This window comes from Nerophis ophidion, linkage group LG27 (assembly GCF_033978795.1).
Source record: "Nerophis ophidion isolate RoL-2023_Sa linkage group LG27, RoL_Noph_v1.0, whole genome shotgun sequence".
In the NCBI taxonomy this organism is placed as follows: Eukaryota; Metazoa; Chordata; class Actinopteri; order Syngnathiformes; family Syngnathidae; genus Nerophis; species Nerophis ophidion.
In genome coordinates this window covers 12,508,884-12,525,097 of record NC_084637.1, presented here as the reverse complement: position 1 = coordinate 12,525,097, position 16,214 = coordinate 12,508,884, and the positions used below count along the sequence as shown (strand labels likewise).

Below are 16,214 nucleotides of genomic sequence, written 5' to 3'. Positions count from 1 at the left end.
TCTATTAGATCGCAATTTTTGCCAGTCCTGATGTGTGTGCCAGCTACGCCTCTCCACAGTGTAGAATAAAGATTTAAATACAATATGTCTGTCAACAAAGATTTATGTCAGCCTTTGATAGTAGGCTAATAGAGCTGATATAGAAACTTACATCATCATGGACCGCTTGCCTGTGCATCGGTTGGGAACATCTCTGCGCTGCTGACCCTTCTCCGCTCGGGATGGTCTCCTGCTGGCCCCACCATGGACTGGACTCTCACTATTATGTTAGATCCACTATGGACTGGACTTTCACAATGTTATGTTAGACCCACTCGACGTCCTTTGCATCCAGTCTCCCCTACGGGGGGTCACCCACATCTGCGGTCCTCTCCAAGGTTTCTTATAGTCATCCACATTGACATCCCACTGGGTTGTGAGTTTTTCCTTGCCCACATATCCTCTGAACCGAGGATGACGTTGTGGCTTGTGCAGCCCTTTGAGGAACTTGTGATGTAGGGCTATATAAATAAACATTGTTTGATTGGTTGATCATGTAAGTTATATAAGGCTTTAAATTGTTCGCGGCTCCAGACAGATTTTTATTTTTATTTTTCATCCAATATAGCTTTTTCAACATTTTTGGGTTGCCGACCCCTGTCTTAGGCCATCAGTTGAATAAAACCCCAACTAAATTGTCACTTTAAGGTTAAATGTCGCCACCCACTGGTACGTACGACCCAAACCTGGTATAATTACACAATTAAATATTTTTTATTAGGTTTTACAGAGCAAATATGATGTTTACAAAACCAGAAAAAGGTGAATGAGAGTTTTAATTCTACACAGTCTACAAGTATGACTTTAAAACTGTCAGTTTTCCCTTGTCACATGTACACAAAACCATTAACTTCACAAACAATATCTTCAGTCATAGGTCAGCTCCCCTTCCCGGCCTTGGCCGCTATAAATAGCAAATAACAGACAGTTGAAATGTTTTTTTTGTCCTCCCCCTTTTCGCATGACGTCAGCAAATACATTCGATGCACTTTGAGAAACCCAAAGGCTGGAGGTTTAAAGACTTCATTGCTGATTGATAGCAGGATGATACTGGTATATATTAAGGCTTACAGGGAAAGCTCACTTGTGTTGTCAAAATAGCTGGACAATGTAAAAAAAAAACATATTTTTAGTTCTTCACAGTCGATATTTTTTTCCAGGTCCGAATCTGCCAGGCTTCATTGCCAAAGATGTGATGGCACCAGCTCATTCTAGGGGGAGACAAAGTATAGTCATCATACAATGGACTACCAGTGGCATTCCTTGGTTCTGCCTACATGTTTTTAAAACGAGCAGGATGTGGTTCCTCTCATGTCCTGTATGGCTTGTGGAGAAAGCTGCGGATAAAAACATTCAAACTTCCGGCCTTGAATTAAATCCCAAACAGACCTGGAACAATTCACTAAAACAGCCTCACGCACATTACAGCTTAAATGAAGAACCACCGGAACAATACTGTAACATTATGTTGCTACTGTGTGTATGGGTGTGTGTGTTCTTGTATTTCTACCCTTCTTGAGACATCAACAAGAAAAAGTACCCTCCATATAAGGACCGGTCAACCATGGTCCCAATACGGAAAACCATTGCATGTAATAAAGACTCAAAAACAAGAGTCTGTGAACATTGCTCCAAAGTCAGGATTTCTTTTGTTGATTTAATGTGCAGTCAAGTAAGTAAACATTGACAGGTGCAAAGGCAGCAATATATGATAAAACAAGCTAAAGAAGGACTTCCCTATTCATCCCCGGAAAAATACGACAGGTGAACAGTTGATTTTACGACTTTCGGGGCTGACGTAAGACAACCCGCGTCCCATATGTGACCGCAGGATGAACAAATACACTACAGACTCGTTTGTCGTCGGCCTTAAAGGGGAATATTATCACAATTTGAAAAGGGTTAAAAACAATAAAAATCATTTCCCAGTCGCTTGTTGTATTTTTTGAAGTTTTTTTCAAAATTTTACCGGTCCCGGAATATCCCTAAATAAAGCTTTGAAGTGCCTTATTTTCGCTATCTTCGAAACCACTATCCATTTTCCTGTGACGTCATACAGTGCTGCCAATGTAAACAAACAATGGCGACAAGATATAGCGACATTAGCTCGGATTCAGACTCAGATTTCAGCGGTTTAAGCGATTCAACAGATTACGCATGTATTGAAACAAATGGTTGGAGCATGAAAGTATTGAAGAAGAAACTGAAGCTATTGAGCGAATAGCTATTGACGCTATTCATAGCCATAGCATGGGCGAATAGCTGCGTTAGCATCATCGGTAAAATGTGCGGACCAAACGATCAATGGAGCAACTTAAATCTGTCCATTGGTAAGTATTTTTTTTGCATTAAATGTGGGTGGAAGGAAACGTAATATAGTGCAAATGCATCTGCAGGTTATCCATACATCTCTGTGCCATGTCTGCTTTAGCACCGCCGGTAAATAGCATGTTAGCATCGATTAGCTGGCAGTCACGCCGTGACCAAATATGTCTGATTAGCACATAAGTCAACATCAACAAAACTCACCTTTGTGATTTCGTTGACTTTATCATTGCTAATGCATCTGCAGGTTATCCATACATCTCTGTGCCATGTCTGTCATCGCCGGTAAATAGTATGTTAGCATCGATTAGCGTAGCATGTTAGCATCGATTAGCTGGCAGTCACGCCGCAACCAAATATGTCTGGTTAGCACATAAGTCAACAACAAAACTCTCCTTTGTGATTTCGTTGACTTTATCGTTGCAAATGCATCTGCAGGTTATCCATACATCTCTGTGCCATGTCTGTCATCGCCGGTCAAATGTGAAGACACTACAGCACATTCAATGGGGGTCTGGCGGCAGACACTTTCGCATCTTCGGTGCAACTTGAATCCCTCCATGTTAGTGTTGATACACACTCCGACAACACACCTACGAGGCATGATGTCTCCAAGGTTCCAAAAAATAGTCGAAAAAACGGAAAATAACTGAGCTGAGACCCGTGTGTGTAATGTGTAGAAAATGAATATGGCGGCAGTGTTACCTCGGCGACGTCACGTTCTGACGTCATCGCCACATGAGCAATAAACAGAAAGGCGTTTAATTCACCAAAACTCACCCATTTAGAGTTCGGAAATCGGTTAAAAAAATATATGGTCTTTTTTCTGCACCATCAAGGTATATATTGACGCTTACATAGGTCTGGTGATAATATTCCCCTTTAAGCACATTAAAAATAACAAAAAAATAAAGATCTTATTTGCACCCCTGGTGGTAAAATCTATCAAAAGGAGGGATTTTCCAAATTGACTGTGTGTCTCTTTTTAAAAGTAATCCCCCTCTGCTCAACATATGTAATAACAAGTGTATGTAAGAAATTGAAATACGCCACCTTTGGCCCAAATTAATAATAATAAAAAAATGTATATAGGGGCGGCATAGCTCGGTTGGTAGAGTGGCCGGGCCAGCAACTTGAGGGTTGCAGGTTCGATTCCCACTTCCACCATCCAAGTCACTGCCGTTGTGTCCTTGGGCAAGACACTTTACCCACCTGCTCCCAGTGCCACCCACACTGGTTTAAATGTAACTTGGATATTGGGTTTCACTATGTAAAGCGCTTTGAGTCACTTGAGAAAAGCGCTATATAAATATAATTCAATTCACTTCACTATAGAGACATACGGTCAGAATTTTAAGTACATAATGAAGATTAAAAACCAATTACAAACAAAAAATGTACTAAAAGGAGTCTTTTTTTCACGACGTGCCAAATTTTTTCCTATAAATTGGGAACGATTTCTCACCTGTTTCTGTAATATTGCAATATTTTCTCGCAACATTTTTGCTTTTTTTATGTAAAATTATTCATTTTTCGTGCAGATGGTGACATTTTTCATATAAAATTCTGAGTTTTATCACAATAGTGCTGATTTTTTTGTTGTTCTTGTAAAATAATGACATTTTTGGAGTAGAATTATGACTTTTGTCACAATTTTGCCAGGTAAAATTCTGATTATTATTATAATATTGCCAACATTTTCAAGTTTTCTTATAAAATTGTGACTTTTGTCGAGTAAAATTATGACTCTTTTCATAAAATTGCCAAAATGTACATTTTTTTTGTGTAAAATTGCAACTGCTATTGAGTAAAATTCCAACTTTAATCATAATATTGCACAGATGTTCAGTTTTTCTTGAAAAAATTTAACTTGCGTTAAGTAAAATTACGACTTTTATTATATTACTGCCAAAATTCTCAAAACTAATTTTTCACAACAAGTTTTTTTATATTTGCATAGTATGTGCATATTATTAATGTTGCAAACACACTTCTTTATATAACTAGATAGGGTGGTCCTAAAGAGGTAGGCATTATTCGGAGGTCTGAAGAAATACAAAAGTGTGTGTGTGTGTGTGTGTGTGTGTGTGTGTGTGTGTGTGTGTGTGTGTGTGTGTGTGTGTGTGTGTGTGCCCTGTCCTATGTGAGGAAGGCATTGTTGTCATGGGCCAACTTCCAGCTAACTTCTTCCCTTCAGAGGAAACATGGCCTTTTTGTCCAACAATCAGCACTCATTTTTCTCAGGATCAACAGAAAGGAGGACGTTTGGGGCAAAACGAGGTTGATAGATTTCTTTTGGTGAGAAAAAAAATGCACAAAAGAGTTTTTTTGTTGCTCCACAGTAATTTACAACACTCTGCAATTTTTTTAGGACAAAATTCCGTGTGTTCTGATACTTCCAAAAAGGCCCATGAGATCCTACGGGGGGAGTTGTCAATGGCAATAAGGCATACTTGCTAGATTTGTTGAAATAATGTGCTTTTTGAGGTTAGGGTTACCAAAACACATTTAATCTGCTGACATGCGAGCAGAGTAGTAGATATTTGTAAAAAAGCTTTTATAATTGTAAATGACAATCTTTTATCAACTGATTGCAATAATGTAAATTTGTTTTAACTATTAAACGAACCAAAAATACGACTTATTTTATCTTTGTGAAAACATTGGACACAGTGTGTTGTCAAGCTTATGAGATGCGATGCAAGTGTAAGCCACTGTGACACTATTGTTTTTTTTTTGTTTTTTTTTATAAATGTCTAAAGATAATGTCAATGGGGGATTTTTAATCACTGCTACGCTGAAATTATAACTAATATTGATACTGTTGTTGATAATATTCATTTTTGTTTCACTACTTTTGCTTTGTTCTGTGTCGTGTTTGTGTCTCCTCTTAATTGCTCTGTTTATTGCAGTTCTGAGTGTTGCTGGGTCAGGTTTGGTTTTGGATTTGGATTGCATTGTTATGGTATTGCTGTGTAGTGGTTTGTTGGATTGACAAAAAAAAATAAAAAATTTCAAAATGAGATTTATTTCTCACCCCTTATATATATATATATAAATGATAAATGGGTTGTACTTGTATAGCGCTTTTCTACCTTCAAGGTACTCAAAGCGATTTGACACTACTTCCACATTTACCCATTCACACACACATTCACACACTGATGGAGGGAGCTGCCATGCAAGGCGCTAACCAGTACCCATCAGGAGCAAGGGTGAAGTGTTTTGCTCAGGACACAACGGACGTGACGAGGTTGGTACTAGGTGGGGATTGAACCAGGGACCTTCAGGTTGCGCGCGGCCATTCTCCCACTGCGCCACGCCGTCCCTTATATATATGTATATACATACATACATGTTATGGGTGTAGGAAAAAATCGATTCGAATACGAATCGCGATTCTCAGGTTGAGCGATTCAGAATCCATTCTCAGTTTTAAAAAAATCTTTTTGTTTTTTTTTATTTAAACATTTTTTTTGTTGTAATTTTTAATTTTTTTTGTAATTTTTTATTTTTTTTATCAATCCAACAAACCAATACACAGCAATACCATAACAATGCAATCCATTTCCAAAACAAACCTGACCCAGCAACACTCAGAAATGCAAAAAACAGAGCAATTGACAGGAGAGACGAACATACCAATATATATATATATATATATATATATATATATATATATATATATATATATATATATATGTATATATATATATATATATATATATATATATATACACGTGTTATTTATGATTTATGTAGTTTGCTCATTTTCCTTGACTGGTGCACTAGCATTATGTGGTTCATTCATTTTTATTACAAATGTAGCATCATCTACAAAGATACAAAGAATTGCTATTCCGACATCTAGTGGACACATTTAGAACAGCAGTTTCTTTCATAAAAAAATTTTGGCTCATTTTTATACTTGGCAAAACTTATCCCGCGGGCCTGATTGTACCTTTGATAACCCTGATTTAAAGTAAAGGGTAACTTGGCTTCACAGGCTGCCAACGTCACACTTTCCAGAGCAGGAAGGTTCCACACCTCTGCGTGGGAAACAACTATCACCTAACGGATGACCTTGTCAAAGCTCGCTGTTAAAAAAATATTTCCACTCCTGCGTTACTCTCCTGCCAGAAGCCGCAGCCATTCTGTAAGGGAAGCACTTACTGTGAGAGGAAACGCGGAGATACACGCACAAGAAGAGGAGGATCAGGACTGCCACCACACCGCCCAGCCAGATGAGGGTGACTTTGACGGGGTTAACTGCGGCACAGAAAACACACTTGTTTTTACTCCCTTGGTGCGGATGTGGTGGAACAGGAATGAACCACTTCCTGCAAGCTCTGACTGACCACATCAAAACAACCAGCATAACTGGAATAGCTGAGACTAAATCCAGCAAGGTTGATGCCAGCTTGGGCGAACGAAAGCTGCGTACAACCCAGTCCTGCATAGTAAGCCATTGACAGATGGCTGGGGACCATACTTGCCAACCTTGAGACCTGGGGGGAGGGTGTGAGTTAAGGGGGGGGGGGGGGGGGGGGTATATATTTAAGTGTTCATTTATTTACAAATATACACACACATAATACTCATTGTTGTATTTGAAAGTGCAATGCTTAGCAGCTAGTAGCACAGCCTTTGAAGGAGCATAGGTATGGGCAGCAATTGTCAAATGGAAGGAGTGAGTTCAGGGTTGAATAATCCATCCTTGTTTCATTCTTTGACACTATCTTTTTTTTGGACATTACTACTTGCCGTAGTTTTGAAGCAATGCATGACGGGATTCCGGATGTTGTGGGTCAGTGTGTTAACGTGCCGGCTGGAATAAGCACACGCTGAGAAATAGCTCCGTGAATACCTTTTTTATGGGTTATAGATAAACCTATGGATAACGGAGACATATATAATAGTCTCCTTCTTGTTTCGTGTGCAGTTGCGCACTCTCCAACAGCCGTGGATCAGGCCTGGGCAATTATTTTGACTCGGGGGGTGTCATGACGTGGACTTTGGTGTGATTTGTTTTCCCGTGGTGCAAAGCGACTGGACCGGACACGACGTGAAGGTAATGACATATTTTAATCTTAACTCGAAAAAAGGAACAAACAAAGGGTATGAACAAAAGGTGGTACAAAACTTGGCTATGAAAACAAAAGCTATTACTATAACGTAAACTATGGACATAAAACAAAACTTGCAGCGAAAACTTACTTGGAACAAGAAAAGAGCAAGGATCATCAGCATGGATAACAAGGGTGTGTAAAGGGTGATGTCGCCAAGCCGACTGCCTGGCAACTACAGGCTTAAATAGAGGTGCGCGAGTCCAAATAAAACAGGCGCATGACATGAGGTCAGGTGAAAATTAACGGGTTGTCACGGAAACTAAGCAGAGAGTGAAAAAACAAGAACTGACAGAGTGCAAAAACCAAACATAACATAGCCAAACTAAACATGATCACCAGGACATGACAGGGGGCCACATTTAGAGAAAAAAATGTGACTGGGGGCCGATATATCTATTTTTAGGGACACTAATACAAAACTTCACAATAATGTCTAATTGAATGCTAAAAACGTTATGACGGACCGACTTAAAAAACATAATGGAATTTTACATTTTTCTATGAACGATAAAACACTGTATATTGACAAAATATGAATGAAGTGAAACGCCACAAAAATTCACCAAACAGTGAAATATGAACACAGGGTACAAAATAAAACCACCTACAACACGGGTGTCAAACTCTGGCCCGCCGTTTAATTTCATTCGGCCCTTGAGGTAATATCAAATTAAGATTAAAGCTGTCCCTGCCTCTGTAACACCGCATTCACCGCTGATACTTTATACTTGCCCACCCTCACGATTTTCCCCGGAGACTCCCGAAGTTCAGTGCCGCTCCCGAAAATGGTTAAACAGCTCGCTCCCAATCAAAAGGTACTGGGTTCAAATCCTAGTCAGATCAATCGGTAACTAGAAAAGCTTTTATAGCATACTTTACTGAGACAGGTTATCAATTAAAAATTTCATTGGGGCCCGAAATCTCCCTTTAAGAAGACCAAGGATGGCTGAGTGGTCAAAACAGGTATCTCCCAATCAAACAGGACTGGGTTTAAATCCTAGTCAGGTTGATCTGTAACTAGGAAAGATCCAGTGGGAGGAGTTAAAGTTCACCCGGACAACAATATTGGGGGTGTGTCTTGAAGGCACTGCCTTCAGCGTCCTCTACAGCCTGCCGTCACGTCCGCTTTTCTGCCATACAAACAACATGCCAGCACAGCCACATACTACCTGCGGCTTTAACACACACAAGTGAATGCAAGGCATACTTGGTCATCAGCCATACAGGTCACAGTGAGGGTGGCCGTATAAACAACTTTAACACCATTACAAATATGCGCCACACTGTGAACCCACACCAAACAAGAATGACAAACACATTTTGGGAGAACATCCGCACCGTAACAGAACATAAACACAACAGAAGAAATACCCAGACCCCCTTGCAGCACTAACTCTTCCGGGATGCTACAATATACACCCCCACTACCACCAAACCCCGACCACCCCCATTTTTTATTAAAATTTTATTTGATATGCCAATGAAATTGTTTAATTATTATTATTATAACTTGAAACTCGATATTGCTTGTCACTATAAAGTTATATAAGCCTTGCTTGTTCAATATTCAATGCAAAAATGGTTTGGGTCTCTATCAAAAGGTTAATTTGTTCAACCTTGGCCCGTGGCTTTGTTCAGTTTCAAATTTTGGCCCACTCTGTATTTGAGTTTGACACCCCTGACCTACAATCTGATACATCTGATATATCACTAAGCTTTAGAACTTTGTTGTGAAAAGCTCTGTGTCTGTGGAAACGCTTCCCGCCCAGGCTGCTTGGTGCCTCGTCTGAGATGCTGTGACGTTGATTACCATAGTAACTAATTAGATTACCATAGTAACTGGTATATCGTCCATAAGGGCAGATTCCAACCATTGAAATGCTTTGTATAGTTGAAGACTTACGGTCATTAGAAAACATCACTGCACATCATAATGGCAGCAACACTTTCCATCTTAAAGATCTACAAAAAATATTTGGGAAATTCCGGCGGGTCAGATTGAAAAGCTGAATGGACTGCCCAGGTCTGCCGTAGATGTTTTAACGTGACTGGGCCGGCACGCTGCTTATAAGGAGGAAAAGTGGACGTGACGACAGACTGTCCTCACTCAGGTCCGGCTGGAAATCGGGAGAATGGTTTTCGGGAGAGGCACTGAAAGTACTGCAAGTATGCTGGGGACATCTTACCAAGATTGTTGAGGGACACTGCGAGAGGCAAATCCAGTCCTTGGTGGTGCACTATGCACTGGACCGAGCGCTTGGTGAAGACCCCCGACTGGAGGTGCAGTGTGCTCGTCAGCGTCGTGGTGCCGTCCGTCTCGTGGGAGAGGGAAACGAGCGGCGATTCGAGGGTTTGGTTGTCCTCGCCGATCCTCCACGTGATGTTTGATGCGGGGCGTGACCGCACCGTGCAATTGGCCTCGGTGTCCCCTGAAGACGAGGTTGCGTGGGTCACCATCGCCTCCGGTAAGACTGTAAGAAAAAAATGGCGAACTGAAAACAACATTGTGTCTATGGCAGTGTTTTTCAACCTTTCAGAAAACATTTAAAAAATTAAAGCTGCAAGCAGCAATGGACGGGACCGACTTTTGCTGGTGTTTCCTGCCTTTACCCATTCAACATATCTTTACCTGCACATTACCCACCTTCCCTGCATCCTGGGGTCACACTGGTGCTTCTTTCTTTCACCCATACACGCTGGTGCTTCCTGCCATCACCCAGACAACATATCTTAACCTGCACATTACCTACCTTCTCTGTATCCTGGAGTCAAACTGGTGCCTCCAGTCAACATATCTTTACCCGCACATTTCCTACCTTCTCTGCATTGTGTGGTCACGCTGGTGCTTCCTGCTTTTAAGCAACCATCTTGAAAAGGCAGCAGCGCAGCAGCATCAGTGTAGTGGTCCTTTGAAGGCTCGTAAAATCAAAACCGGAGCAGTTAGAAAAACTCTTTGCGCAACTTTTAATCAGAAAGGTTCAATCTCTTTCCTGTGCGAGTTTGAAACCAACACAACAAACGCCCTCAGAGGAGATAATGTTTGAAAAAAGGTGACAGGTTTTTCCAAAACTTTTGTTTTGAAGGGGTGATTGCCAACTTCCTGTTGATTTTTGCTTAGAATGTAAATGAATGAAATGTAGGTCTAAGTGAGACCTACATAGAGGTTTTTGTTTCATGTCTGTACGATATTCCTACCGGAAATTACAAGCAGTTTTGTCTGTGTTTTCTTCCTAGGAGCAGTTTTGTCTGTGTTTTATTCCTAGGGGGCACTAGAGCGCAATTTTGAGTTTTGGGGTTTGGTTTTTCTATTAGATCGCAATTTTCGCCAGTCCTGATGTGTGTGTCCAGTTTGGTGAGTTTTGAAGCATTTTAAGGGGGGCAAATTACAGCTCAAGGAGGCAAAAATGACGTTTTTAGGAAACTTTTGTTTTAAAGGGGTTTTTGCCAACTTCCTGTTGATTTTTTCTGAAGTAAGACCTACATAGAGGTTTTTGTTTCATGTCTCTACGACATTCCTAACGGAAGTTACAAGCAGTTTTGTCTGTGTTTTTTCCAAGGGGGCGCCAGAGCGCAATTTTGAGTTTTTTGTTTTGTTTTTTCGATCAGATTGCAATTTTCGCCAGTCAATGATTTGCTGAGTTTTGAAGCATGATAAGGGGGTCAAATTACAGCTCAAAGAGGCGGCGGTATAATAATAATAAAACTTTAGAAATACAATAGGGTCCTCTGTCCCAAAGGGATATTCGGTCCGTAATCAAACGCCGCAGCCGATATTGTCGTTCTCGCAATTGTTGAATATGAATTCAAACCATAACCAAGCATGCATCACTATAGCTCGTTTCAAAGTAGGTATACTGTCACGACATGTCACATCACGCCATGACTGATTGATTGATTGATACTTTTATTAGTAGATTGCACAGTACAGTACATATTCCGTACAATTGACCACTAAATGGTAACACCCGAATAAGTTTTTCAACTTGTTTAAGTCGGGGTCCACGTTAATCAATTCATGGTTATTTGGAGTTTTTGGGTGTTTTCCTGTGTGTAGTGTTTTATGTCTCGCGCTCCAATTCTGTTGTTGATTGTCATGTCATGTACGGATGTACTTTGTGGACGCCGTCTGCTGCTCCACACGCTGTAAGTCTTTGCTGTCGTCCAGCATTCTGTTTTTGTTTACTTTGCAGCCAGTTCCGTTTAATTTTTGTTTATTTTTAGTTTAAGCATTAGATACCTCTTTACCTGCACACTTCCTCCCGCATATTGTGATCACGACAAACCATGTTACCGACATCTACAAAGCAATAAGTTACCTGCTGCTACTTACTGATATGCCGAGCTCTAGACAGCACAGACCCTCAACAACGGAACATTATTTGCGGATTATAATTACCCGTTTGCATAAAATATTTGAACCCAATTAGGTGAAATTACATTATGTCCCACGGCACACCAAACAATATCTCACGGTACAGTGGTTGAAAAACATTGGTCTAAGTGTCACGGGCTGCTGGTTGCAGGAGTTCTGTGTTCTTGATGTTTCTCTGATGTTTCTAGGGACGGAGTGGTGTGGTTGGGAGAGTGGCCGTGCCAGAAACCTGAGGGTTCCCGGTTCGATCCCCACCTTCGACCAATCTCGTCACGTCACAAGACACTTCATTCACCCTTGCTCCTGATGGGTCGTGGTTCGGGCCTTGCTTGGCAGCTCCCCCCATCCTTGTGTGAAAGTATGGGTGAATGTGGAAATAGCATCAAAGCGTTTTGAGTACCTTGAAGGTAGAAAAGTGCTAGACAAGTATTTACCATTTACTCTTTTTTTTTTTTATTAGTTTTTTGCCTTTTGGTTTGGGCCCCCTCAACAAGGGATGGCCCTTTTATGACTTCTGCACTGCTTTTTTTGTGAAATTTTGAATCCACCTTTTGGGCATGGCAATGTTTGCACAGCAGACCAGCTGCTGGCTTTCTGCCATACCAGTCTTTCCGCGTGGAAAGATGCGGATAAACAGACGGGGCTGCGGAGCTAGAGTTGAGCGTCGAGATGGTCGGGCTTCAAAAAGCTGAATTTTACCTAGGAAAGTCCTATTGAGATTAAGAATCCCCTGTAGGGGTCCCTGGGAGCAAGGTGGGTTAAGTTAAAGTTAAAGTACCCATGATTGTCACACACACACTAGGTGTGGCAAAAGTATTCTCTGCATTTGACCCATCACCTTTGATCACCCCCTGGGAGGCGAGGGGAGCAGTGGGCAACAGCGTTGGCCACGCCCGGGAATCATTTTTGGTGATTTAACCCTCAATTCCAACCCTTGATGCTGAGTGCCAAGCAGGGAGGTAATGGGTCCCATTTTTTTAGTCTTTGGTATGACTCGGCCGGGGTTTGAACTCACAACCTACCGTTCTCAGCGGCCGTGACTCGGATGGCGGAAGCTGGAATCGAACCTGGAAATCATCAAGTCGCCATTCTTTACTATGAATAAGCTTGTTTCAGACGCTTCGGTCTGCCAAGGCGAAGACCGGACATTGGCCAGAAGTTAGTGGGCAGCCTAGGACGGAGTCAGCTCTTTTGGTGGCTTTGTTGGATCTCTTTCTGTCTCTGGGCCCCCACCCCCCAGTAGACGATGCACTGCAGAGGCCACCGCAATATAGAGTATGTGGGCATTGAAATTGTGGTTTAGTTTAGTTTCGTTGTTTGTCTATGAAACGAGACAAACGACTTGCTAATTTTTTGGTTTTACTTTATATTTTACTATTGTAGCTGTATGTAGAAATGACGCCGCAGAAGTGTCAGATGGTTGCATCACCTCTGTGTACTTTTAATGTCTTATACGTCGCTCGTGTTCTTCTACATCAATGGCACAGCGGTGGAGATGGTAAGCAACACCAAGTTCCTGGGGGTGCAGATCACTGACAATATAACCTGGTCCCTACACACCGGAGCTCTTGTAAAAAGAGCTCAGCAGCACATGCGCTTTTTGCGTCGGATGAAAAGAGCACAGCTCCCTCCCCCCATTCCCACCACATTCCACAGAGGAACTATAGAGAGCCTGCTGACCAACAGCATCTCTGTCTGGACTGGAGCCTGCCATGCCTCAGACTGGAAGTCTCTCTAGAGAGTGGTGAGGACAGCGGAAAACATTATCAGGACTCCTCTTCCTCCTATCCAGGAGATCGCAAAAAGCCGCTGCCTGACCAGGGCTCGGAAAATCTGCAAAGACTCCTCCCACCCCCACCAAGGACTGTTTTCACTGCTGGACTCAGGAAAGAGGTTCCGCAGCCTCCGAAGCAGAACCTCCAGGTTCTGTAACAGCTTATTCCCTCACGCCATAGGTGTCAAACTTTGGCCCGGGGGCCAAATTTGGCCCACCGTGTAATTTCATTTGGCCCTTGAGGCAATATCAAATTAACATTAGAGCTGGCCCGCCGGTGCTATACAGCGGCGCCGCTGTAACACCGCATTCACCGATTTCCGGGGAGACTCTCGAATTTCAGTGCCCCTCCCAAAAATCTCCCGGTGCAACCATTCTCCCGAATTCCACCCGGACAACAATATTGGGGGTGTGCCTTAAAGGCACTGCCTTTAGCGTCCACTACAACCTGTCGTCAAGTCTGTTTTTCCTCCTCACAAACAGCGTGCCGGCCCAGTCACGTAATATATGTGGCTTCTACACACATGTAAGTAAATGCAAGGCATACTTGATCAACAGCATACAGGTCACACTGAGGGTGGCCATATAAACAACTTTAACACTGTTACAAATAGTGTATGCGCCACACTATGAACCCACACCAAACAAGAATGACCAACACATTTCGGGAAAACATCCGCACCTTAACACAACATAAACACAACAAAAACACAACAGAACAAATACCCAGAACCCCTTGCAGCACTAACTCTTCAGGACCACTACAATACACACCCCCCTCCCCGCTACCAACAAACCCCCCCTAACCCCCCTAACCCACCTACCACCTGAGCCCTGACATTAAAAAGGCCTAAATGGTTGATTTATTCATTGTTATTTTATTTTCAAATGTATTAGCCTCTGGAAAAAGTTAATGATATTTACCTCAGAAGGCTGCAAATACAAAAGAGGCATTCAATTTTTATTTACATTTGATTTGATATGCCGTTTGATAATTTTTAATTATTATTGTTATTATTATTTGAAACTCAATTTTGCATGTCACTATAAAGTTATATAAGCCTTGCTTGTTCAATATTCAATGTAAAACTTGTTTGGGTCCCTATTAAAAGGTTAATTTGTTCAACCTCGGCCCGCGGCTTTGTTCAGTTTTAAATTTTGGCCCACTCTGTATTTGAGTTTGAAACCCCTGCCTCAGGCCGTAAGACTCTTGAACGCATCATAATTAAATCATCCCCTCAACTCCCCCCAAAATGGATTAACTCGCTGGAATAAAAAAGACAATATAACATACATCCATAAACGTGGACGCATGTGAAAAAGAGCAATGTATTTATCTGTACAGCAATCTAATCTATTTATTAATTTATATATATTAATTTATTTTATATATATATTTAATTATATATGCACCTTACTGCTTTTTTTTAAAATCCTGCACTACCATGAGCTTATGTAACAAAATTTTGTTTTTATCTGTGCTGAAAAGTTCAAATTTGAATGACAATATAAAGGAAGTCTCTAAGTCTTGATGTTTCCTTCTTGTTTTCATATGGTTTTCACCTTATTTTAGTGGACTTTTTGTATCTGCACTGCGACAACATACTTTGCCAGTTGTGGGATGAATAAATTCTATCCTAGCCTATCCTACTTTCACACATGTGGGTACCTACAGTAGCATAAATACAAAACATGTTTTTAGACCGTGTGAGGAAGCACATTGAGAAACCACAAAGGTACCCGGAGAACAGAAAATTGCAAAAGGATGGCTCACCAGTACATGCCACTTTTTTTTTTACTGCTCTGTCTACTTTAAAACTTCATACATATTGTCCTGTACAGTACATGTAGTCAGGCCTGACCCACAGCAGTGGCTTTCAACTCAGGTCAGACTGTGGTATGTTTACACTTTGCTTCCCCTTCCTGAGCGATAAAAAGGAAAACGTAAGTGTAAACTTCCCCTCTGCAAATTCTGTGCATGGGTCACGAGCATCCCATGCTGTTAATGCCTATTGTATTGGCTATTACATATCACCCATCCATTTGGAGACTAAGCTACAATCGGGCGGAAGGCGGTGTACACCCTGGACAAGTCGCCACCTCATCACAGGGCCAACACAGATAGACAGACAACATTCACACTCACATTCACACACTAGGGCCAATTTAGTGTTGCCAATCAAACTATCCCCAGGTGTATGTCTTTAGAGGTGGGAGGAAACCGGAGTACCCGGAGGGAACCCACGCATTCACGGGGAGAACATGCAAACTCCACACAGAAATATCCTGAGCCTGGGATTGAACCTAGGACTACTCAGGACCTTCGTATTGTGAGGCAGACGCACTAACTCCTCTTCCCCAGTGCTGCCCAGGAACGTAGATCAACTGGTAAATTGAGAGCTTTGCCTTCCGGCTCAGCTCCTTCTACAACGAATCGATACAGCGTCCACATTACTGAAGACGCCGCACCGATAAATGATAAATGGGTTGTACTTGCATAGCGCTTTTCTACCTTCAAGGTACTCAAAGCGCGTAGACACTACTTCCATATTTACCCATTCACACACTGATGGAG

The 16,214-nt window shown here is 41.7% G+C and overlaps 1 protein-coding gene across 5 annotated transcripts in view; it reads right to left on the bottom strand.

The window, feature by feature from the left end:
* Positions 1–734: 734 nt before the first annotated feature.
* Positions 735–16,214, bottom strand: part of LOC133544393 (OX-2 membrane glycoprotein-like) — a 42,745-nt gene continuing 27,265 nt past the window's right edge. For 4 of the 5 annotated variants that reach the window (XM_061889666.1, XM_061889663.1, XM_061889665.1 and 1 more), the window contains 3 exons: positions 9,680–9,964; positions 6,538–6,633; positions 735–1,250 (listed from right to left, as the gene is read on the bottom strand). In XM_061889666.1, coding sequence (XP_061745650.1) covers positions 1,246–1,250; positions 6,538–6,633; positions 9,680–9,964 — 386 coding nt within the window. In that variant the 3' untranslated portion in view covers positions 735–1,245. The remainder of the gene's footprint in view (positions 1,251–6,537; positions 6,634–9,679; positions 9,965–16,214) is intronic. The other variant, XM_061889667.1, reaches the window with a different exon arrangement.